The 9,181-nt window shown below is 45.5% G+C and overlaps 1 protein-coding gene across 2 annotated transcripts in view; it reads right to left on the bottom strand.

The window, feature by feature from the left end:
- MORC2 (MORC family CW-type zinc finger 2) overlaps positions 1–8,084 on the bottom strand; it is a 55,097-nt gene extending 47,013 nt beyond the window's left edge. The window contains exon 1 of one of the 2 annotated variants that reach the window (XM_027863846.1): positions 7,184–8,084. In XM_027863846.1, coding sequence (XP_027719647.1) covers positions 7,184–7,251 — 68 coding nt within the window. In that variant the 5' untranslated portion in view covers positions 7,252–8,084. The remainder of the gene's footprint in view (positions 1–7,183) is intronic. The other variant, XM_027863841.1, reaches the window with a different exon arrangement.
- Between the last annotated feature and the right edge of the window lie 1,097 nt (positions 8,085–9,181).

Consider the following 9,181-nt stretch of genomic DNA (forward strand, 5'->3'; position numbering starts at 1 on the left):
GATTCTTCCCAATCTGTGTTATGAACAAAGTACATTCTGGATGAGACAAGTAAGAGGTCCCAGGAGATCAGGGACGAGAGCTCGTCTGGTCCAAGGCAACACCAAGAAAAAAGAGGATCATGTGACAGAAAGAGGAGACAACAAATTCTTCTGGCTCCATTTGACACTGGAATTCTTTTACCAGGGCACATTCTGTTCAGGAGGAGGAATCCAATTCAGAAAGACTCTGGGCCTTCCTTTCCTCTTTTATATCAACTGCTCTTAAGTAGCTTGTTCAGGTTTACCAAGTACTTTCTTCACAATCATCTGCCTGAAAGGCAGTGGGTCCATTAGCTCCATTTTCCAGATAAGGAAATTGAGGCTCAGAGAGAAGGGACTTGTCCCAGCTAAGGGGGTAGCAAGGCCACTGCCTCTATGTACCATCATAACAATGTTCATCTCTGGAAACTTCACTGGATTTTTAAAAAGCATTCTGTAGTATTCCATTATGAAAACCAGAGAGAAACACAAAAAGATAAAGTAACTATATAATAGGATCAAGATCTGAGACAAAGACAAAAACAAACTTTGTGTTAGCTCTCAACCTTTGGCCCCACGACTCTCCTGATGCCCTTTGCTATTCTCAGAATAGTTTCCTTACTGGCTTCTGAAACATTTGTAAGAACTTCCAGAGGCTGCAAACCTGCCTCAGACACACTGACCGCCTCAAGTTACTTCTCCAAATACTACAGATGACTTCCTCCAGGACTTCTAGGAACACTAAAGAGTGAAATATTTCAAGGAAGCCCAATGCCCTCAGACTAGAACAAAACACCAAAAAGAATCTGCTAGAAATTCACAAGAAAGTTAAAGCTATGAAAGGAAAATGCAGAGTCCCAGTGCTGACATTTCTCTGAGAGTGAGGTGAGCTTAGCAAAGTCATTTAACCTACACCTCTATTTCCTCATCTGTACAAATAGGGCTAATTCTCATGCTGGTATCACAAAGCTATTGTAAAGAAAGCAATTACACGCATTAAGTAGGAATTATAGGAAGGGAAGAAGAAATGCCCATGGAAACAAAGAAATCTTGAGTGACAAGCTCAAATGGAGAACAGAATTCAAATGAGGTTGACCTTGGGCCAACTGAATCACAGATAAAAATGCATCTAAAGATGAGAGGGAGGGAGTGAAGGCAGAACAGAAAGAAACCTTTCCATTCTTCTAGAATCCCAAGACAGATAACTGACAAAACTTTCCCAAATGGAGACCAGAACAGAAAGTCAACTTTTAACCTAGGCCGTCGTGAAATCAATATAAGAGAAAACCGGATAAAGGATGAAATGTCTTCATTATCTTTGGTTATAAAGGCCAGGCTATTTGTCCAATCAAATCCAAAATGGAGTTTTTCCATGAGATTCTAAACTGCAGCAACTCTGTGGATCAAGAGTCACTCAATTACTTTCAAAGGATCACAGGATTTAAAATTCAGAGACCTAGGAGATCATCCATCCAGTCCAACCTTTTCATCATACAAAGAGAAAACTGAGGCCCAAAGGGGGAAGAGATTTGCTTAAGGTAATGTTGTTGTTGTTCAATCACGTCGACTCTTCATGATGACCCCATTTGGGTTTTTCTTAGCAGAGATACTGGAGTGGTTTGCCAGTTCCTTCTCCAGTTCATTTTACAGACAAGGAAACTGAGGCAAACAGGATGAAGTGACTTGCCCAGGGTCACCCAGCTCGCTAGTAAATGTCTGAGGCCAGATCTGAATTGAGGTCTTCCTGACTCCAGGCCCGGCACTCTCACTGAGCCACCTACTGCCTCCCTTTAAGTTCATATAAATAGTAACAAAACCAGGATTCACACCCGTCTCTCACTATCACCACATCCCACTTCCATCCTACCAGAAACCACAGCACTGAAGAACACAGCAGCTGGAGATGTTAAAAAAAAAAAAACTTTAAAGGAATCAGTCTTAAATTAATACTCGTAATTATAAAAGTATTCCCACAAAAGATTAGCAGCCTTTCCACCTGAATTTGGAACAAAAGTAGTAGATCTGCCTAATGAAGAATCTGTAAATTCCCTAAGAACTGGGCACTCAGAGAGCTGATCAATCAGCAATCATTTATTAAGCACCTACTATGTGCCAGGTATTGTAGACAAAGAGACACAAAAATGGAATAATCCTTGTCCTGAGGGGGTCTACCTTCTACCAAGGAAACAACTCATAGAAGGCACCTACAGGTAAAAAGACACAGTACAGGTTCAGGAACGAGGCCCTCAAAGCTGGGTGGCAGGCTGGGCTCTGGCTAAGAATGAATTCTGACAGGCACAGAGAAGTCAGCTTGGCAGAGTTTCCTTTGGGATACTAGCAAGCGGTTCCATGAGTAAAAAAAAGGTCCATCACAAAGTACACTCTTGTCGCAGGACCACTGACCATCCAGCACTGCCCCCAGATGCCAGGACACTCCCGGGAGGGGGTCCAGGCATCCCAAATGCCAGGGCAGCTTCCTCCAGAATTACGGCATGTTTATTTGTTTGTTTGTTTTTTTCATTTACACCAATGGAGACATACTTGGAATTTGAATGAAAATGAACTTAATTTCAGAAGAAAATAATCTCTCCTGGCACAAGTCAGGCTTCCAAAGGTTCCCAACACCTAGGAGGGTTCAGCACCTGCAGGTTCAAGTGTGGAGACATGGTCATGAGGGTCCCAGGTCAATGGCTCTCAGCTGGCAAATGACACACCTTAAAAAGAACCCTTGGGAGAACTGGGTCATCGTTGGACTTCCTGAAACCAGAGCTCTGAAGGTATCTGGGAACGCCCATGCTTTCCAGCCCTTTGCTCAGAGTGGCCTCTACTGCCTCGCCTTCAAGAGCCAAGCCTCCTGAAAAAGGGCTAGGTCCAGCCTAAAATTCCATTCAACCATTTTTGTCCTTTCACCAACCCTCCAAAAAGAGCCACTTGATAGAAGAAATGAAAAGCCAGTCACACAGAGACTGTGACCAGGAGGCCTGGTTCTGCTGTGCGGACCAAGGGACGGCAAATCACTGCTATTCTCTAGGCCTGTTTCTTCACCTATAAAACAATATGGCCTGAAATAATTTGGTCCTTTCATTTCATGAGTACTATCACTAAACACATGAGGTAAAAGTTCTTTAATTAAGCTCTAGTAACACATAACTTCAAACTAAGAAGGCTCATCTATACTACATGACCATTCTGGACAAGTAAGAGATGTGCTTCAATTTAGAATTTCAAGAAGTAGATTATCAAATGAAAATTGACTTTTTCCTCTGCCGTGGGTCCAAGACATCAGCTGCTTAAAGATCAATTTCTAACAAAATCTCCCATGAAGAACTTTCATAGCTCAGAGTTTGGAATTACAAACTCACTTTTCGTTGCAGGATGAAATAAGTGCAAAAGAACATGATTAAATATTGAGACGTTTTACCTAATTATGTTCAGCTTGAACTAGGAACCAGAAATTACTGGCTTTAAGCTCCATGTGCTTGCTTGATTTCTAGTCTCTTCAAGAAGGAAACACTGTTCATAGCTAAGCAATCGTCCAAATTTCTAAGAGAAATTTAAGAAGAGATACTTTGCATCCAGAATAAAGGACAGTGTTTGTGCTATAAGTTGACATTTTAAAAGGCTCGAACTCTTAAACTGAGCCGAGTGGTCCCTCTTTGGTTGGTATTTCCATATCCAGCCACAGATGGGTAAACCAAAACGGAAATATCATGTGACCACAGGTGAGTCTCTAAGGCTCAGAAGAGAAACAAAGAATCTGGTCCCCAAGCCCCCAGGCCCAATTCCCAGGTCATCTAAGGTACTCAAAACATTCAAACAATTAAATGACTAAGATATACCACTACGACCCTGGGGGATGAGGGGGGCGGTATTTTACCACCTTCATCAAATTCTACCAAGCTATTACTGTCAACTCTTTTACATGTACCAGATTTCATAAGCAAAATCAAAACCACACATACCAACTTCTGCCACTAACCACATGACAACCCCACAGTTGATATCCAGTTTCTAATGCATCCCACTAGCATGAACCAAACATATCCAATACCAAAGGCACAATGCACAGAAACCCGGAGTTTCATTAAAAAAAAAATCCCTGGCCTATACCTAGCTCTATCCTAATATCTGAATATCAAAGAAAGTAAGAAAATGGTCACAATGGACCATAGAAAACAATTTAAAGCCTAGCTAGGGATAGGCACAAAGTGGTCACCATCTTTTGACAACAGGGTTTAATGTGACCCAAGAGGAAAAAGACTTCTCTAGCATGGCCCTGAAAGCTAATCTTTGGGAAAACCTTATCAGCCTGCAAGATCCCACCAGCCTTGATAATCACTCTGTATTAGCAGCCCTGGTGTGTCCGATAATCTAGATCCAGACACTTCCTAGCTGTGTGACCCTGGCCAAGTCATTTAATCCTGTTTGCCTCAGTTTCCTCATCTATAAAATAAGCTGGAGAAGGAAATGACAAACCACTCCAGGATCTTTGTCAAGAAAACCCCAAGAGGAGTCACAAAGAGTCTGACGTGACTGAAGGAAAAAAACAAAAAAACAAATCAACAATCAAACCACAAAGCGCCTCTGACTGGAGGGTGGAGCCATGAACTCCAAAACCTCCATTTAAAGAGAGGTCTCATTTCCCTACCTGATGATAGCGCTACTTTGGGATTTTTCAGACTTTTCCATGTGGGGACCTCCCCCCACCCTCCTTTTATGTACTGTTTTATCCCAATAGATTGTAAGATCTTTGAGGGCAGGAACTATCTTTCTTGAACTTGAATCCCCAGCACTTAGTACAGTGTTTGACACATAGCACTTAATAAGCATTTACTATTGGTTCACTGATGTCCAGTTTAAAAAAAAAAAAAGCAACCTTTTCTTAATAAACAAGAAGCTATAACGTCTTATAAGGTTCAGAATCATTCAGATACTACATCAGGTTTTAAGATAAGAGATATGGCCTAAGCCTAATTTAATTTGGTTTAAAAATTGCTACAGTCAGAGCAGCTGCTAAGGAGAAAAGATATCTCCTTTCTTCCCTAAAGATGCCTTAGTCCACAGAGAAGGGGCAGTAACTTCCACATCATTGTCTACAAAGGTTCCATCATGCATTTTCACCTAGCACAGTGCCTGACACATACTAAGTTCTCAAAATTCGTTTCCTTCCTTCTGGAACTAGGATTAGAAATAGATATCAACGCCATGACTACATATTGGTCTCAAGCCTTGTAACAAAATCTAAACATGTGGGTTTCTAAGGCCCAGCGGGAATTCCAACCTTAACTAATTCCAAGGCAAAGAAATTTGCTCTTTACTTCTTACGCTGAATAAAGTATCTTAAAGAAGATTTACCCTCTCTCTTGGCTGTGGTTCATAAACCACCTATATAGGGTGCTCAACAAAGACTTAGTGATTTATAAAATGAATGGTACCCACTCAAACCTTCCCATAATGCTTTGGGAATGGGAGCAGTTGTCTAAATTTCAGGAAATCCTGAGGCCATGTGATTGAGATTGAGAAATCCACTCAATCCAATCAGATGAACTGGAGAGAAAATGAGAGATGGAAAGGCAAGGGTTAGACTAAGTGACCTATAAGACTCTTTCCTATTCTCAGAGTCTTATAACTTTCCTCAAACTTGAGAGAAGTAATGTAAACAGCAACCATCACAGCTTCCAAAACATGTTCAGCCCTAAAATGTATGTGTTAAAAGAGGATAGCTGCAAACTGGTATGATCCGAAACCCATTGAAAATCCCCAAACCTCCTCAAAAATTATTTTTGTCTTTCATCCACAGACTTTTAGATAAAAGTTAAAACCAAAAAGAGTAGTTTACAAGCAGTAAAACGGACAAATTTGTTGCATTTCCCTTCTCTTCCTTCCCTTGCCTGACTCCCAATCAGAGCTTCATCAGATCCAGCTACTTTGGGCCTTGAGTGTAGACTGTCTTTAAGTCATTTCTGAAAGTAGCAAGAGAGTACTTTCCCAGGACCAAAACAAATAACCTCGATCTTATTATCAATGCTGCAGCAGCAGCAGTGGAGATGACGGTTTCCTAAATATCTTACTCCCTCCCCGGGGGAAAAATAGGCCAACTCACATTTCCTGTAAAACTCTTCCAAGGAACTTTAAGAGAGTAAGACAGCCTGTCTTTTTCTACCAACACTCAGTGCCCTGGCGATGTGTCAGTGAATTCGGAACTAGAAACTCCTATTTTCATCCAGATGGAGGATAACTCACCAAATAACATCAAGAGTGACTCGGAAACACTGCTCTTCAACTCACTGACCACAGAACCTGAGAATACTTACCTTGCTAAATAACACACTGAACAAGTGCTAAGGCAATTCCCTCATTCTGGTTAAATCAGATAGAAAAATCCCAACAGAAGGACAAAGACAACATACTAACAGGGCCTCAAGACTCTAGAAGAGGGATGGTATTCTTTCTAGGCACGTAAGTGAAGAACAGAGCAAATCATTTTGTGAATAGCTGTGTCCCACTTGGAGATTTCTGGACTGCATCAGAGGACAGTCTTGATACAACATTGTTTAAATATGTGATTTAAATGGGTGCTACTATTGCCTGGCAAGAATATACTGCTTATTCAGCAGATCTGCCAACTCCCAGGGCAAGGAAAACCTATTCTGAGTACCACCAGAAATAAGACTATTCTTCTTATGAATTATCAATGAAAGTTCTTCTCCAAAATGGTTTCCTTTCTTTAATACACTCATTCCAATAATCATATAATCACTTCTTTTTTTGGGGGGGGGGGGATAGGGGAAAGGGCTGCTCCCACTAAAAGAAACAACAGTTGACGCTAGAAAATCCTCCCTTGTGGGGATCCACAGCTCAGCCAGCCCTTGGTGAGTTTTGGTTAAACACTTCCATGCAACAGCTCCATATATAAAATGCCTTCAATCAAAGCTTCTCCTTGTTAGATCAACACTGTAGAACAGCTTGAGCCACTAAGTGAAGTCCAGGCTTCTTCTGCATCAACTACCCAACACTTCACTGATCCCTTTTCTTCTGCAGACTCCCCATGGCTTGATGAAACCTGCTACACCTGTGAAATTTCAAATGTCAAATGAAATATGGCTCCAGCATTAATAGGAACGCTGCTACGGGTGACTTTAGGAAGCACCCCCTTGATACTTACGAATTTGTATGTAGATATTCAAATGTCAGCTGAGCTCGATTCAGACTGCTGTAATTAGTAAATGCCATGATTGCTAGTCTTGTCAAAATCTAAACATGTGGGTCTCTACGGCCCACCCAGAAGACTTATGCTTTTAACCACTTATCCTAATGTTTTCTACACCAAAAAAAATTCTAGTTGGGGTGCCACAGTTCTTCTTAAGAGTTAATTTCGGAAAGACATTGAAAGAGGCCTCCAAAGAGACAATCAATCCGTACTGACAGAGGACCAACTTTTCAGGATGCTCTGGGGAATATTCAGAACCACTCTTCTGGTTCCCTGGCCAGCAGATCCAGCCACCATTCGATGGGGGTTGGGGGAGCTCAGAGAGAGTTCTAGAATAGGATGTGCTTATTATTTAATTATCCTTTGATGCGGCCAGTGCAGGTCAGGGTTCAAGAGTCAGCCTCCAAGCTCTGCGGGATTTAACCAATGCTCTTCTCCAGACTCGAGGCCACGACCTGCCTTCCGGGAAGCCTTCTAGTGGTGGCAGGGCTCCCTGACAATCTTTGGGAGGAGCCCACGGCAAACTCTCCTGTAGAGTCTCGGATGTTCTTCCCAGTGAGGCCAGAACGTATGCACTTCCTAAGAATGCTGGATGGGGGGGGGTCCCTGAGTCTCGGAGGCCAGGGGAAAGGCTCCCTAAGAATCTGTGGGCAGGGTCCCTGCTGGTCTTGGTGCAGGGAACTTCCGGTCTTGAAAAGCTGAGAGCGAGCTTCCCTTGGGGGGGGGAGCAGAATCCAGGAGGCAGGGGGTGAGCGCCCCAGAATTGGGAGGGTCCGGAAAGATGGAGCTCTAGCCTCCGCGGCTCTAGTTCCCGCCTCCCTGGGCAGCTGCACGCGGCGCCTTCGGCGGGGGCTCCGCCTCCTCCCCCTCGAAGGCGCAGGCTCCTAGTTGCCTCTGCGGCCTCGGCCTCCTCTGGGCGCGGCGGGCCCGAGTCACGGGAGCCCCGGGAGCCCCGGGGCCGGCGGGGTCGCCTGGTGCGGAGCGCGCGCCCAACCGCCCCCAGCACCCGCAAACGTTGCAGTAACGGCCACGGCGCGCGCCCCGCCGCAGACCATGTGCTGCCGCCGCCGCCGCCGCCGCCGCCGCTGCCGCAACCGCCGCTTTTGTCCGCTCCCGTCCGCGGTCTCGAGCACACTGCTCGTCTCCTGCCTCACCCGCCCCACCCGTCTTGTCCTCCACCCCCTCAGCAGGCCGCCGCCCAATCCCAGCGCCCCGGCCCAGTTCTGCCGACCAATCACAGGCCCGGGCCGCGGCGTCCATCACAAAGCCTCAGCCCCGCCCACGTGCCATTCGAGGGCGGTGCCCCCCGCTACCCCTACCCCCACATCTGCAGACAATCGAGGAGCCCCACCCCGCCTGTCAATCAGGCAGGCGAAAGTCCCGCCCTCCGTCTGTACCGACCAATCCCGGCACGCCTCTTCTTCCCAAGCGCCTAAGGCCCGGATGATTAAAGTACTGGGACCAATGACAGCGTGGAACAGATAGGGGGAGATGAGCGCAGGCCTGAAGGCATCACGTGAGCCGCCCACCCATGCCTTTTAAAGAGACCGTGATCGGAGCGGGTCGAAATACTTTGTTTTCAAGGGTGTGGCAGGTGTCGCATTAAGATTTACTTGGGAATCGAGTGAGCTTTGTGGGGGAGTTGCAGAGTTGAGAAACTCTCAATCTAGTCGCGGAGGAAAAATTTCAACAATCACACTCCCCCGCCTCCACACACCCCACACACGTGGTAGCCCTCCCGCCCGTCTAGCTAAGAGAGCCGGAGGGATCGATGATTCGGTCAGCGGCTGCTTCGTCTTGATGCTTAAGCGCGAGGACCGCGCGTGCGCGTCGCCACCCCGCCCCCTGCCCTTTCGCGCCTGCGCGGAGGCGGGGACAGTTGTTTGTTCGTTTGTTCGTTTGTGCGTTCGTTCGTTCGTTCGTTCGTTCGTGTAGCGCGCGGCCGCGGACGGG

The sequence above is a fragment of the Vombatus ursinus genome, unplaced genomic scaffold (genome assembly GCF_900497805.2).
Source record: "Vombatus ursinus unplaced genomic scaffold, bare-nosed wombat genome assembly UNPS02001287.1, whole genome shotgun sequence".
NCBI lineage: Eukaryota > Metazoa > Chordata > Mammalia > Diprotodontia > Vombatidae > Vombatus > Vombatus ursinus.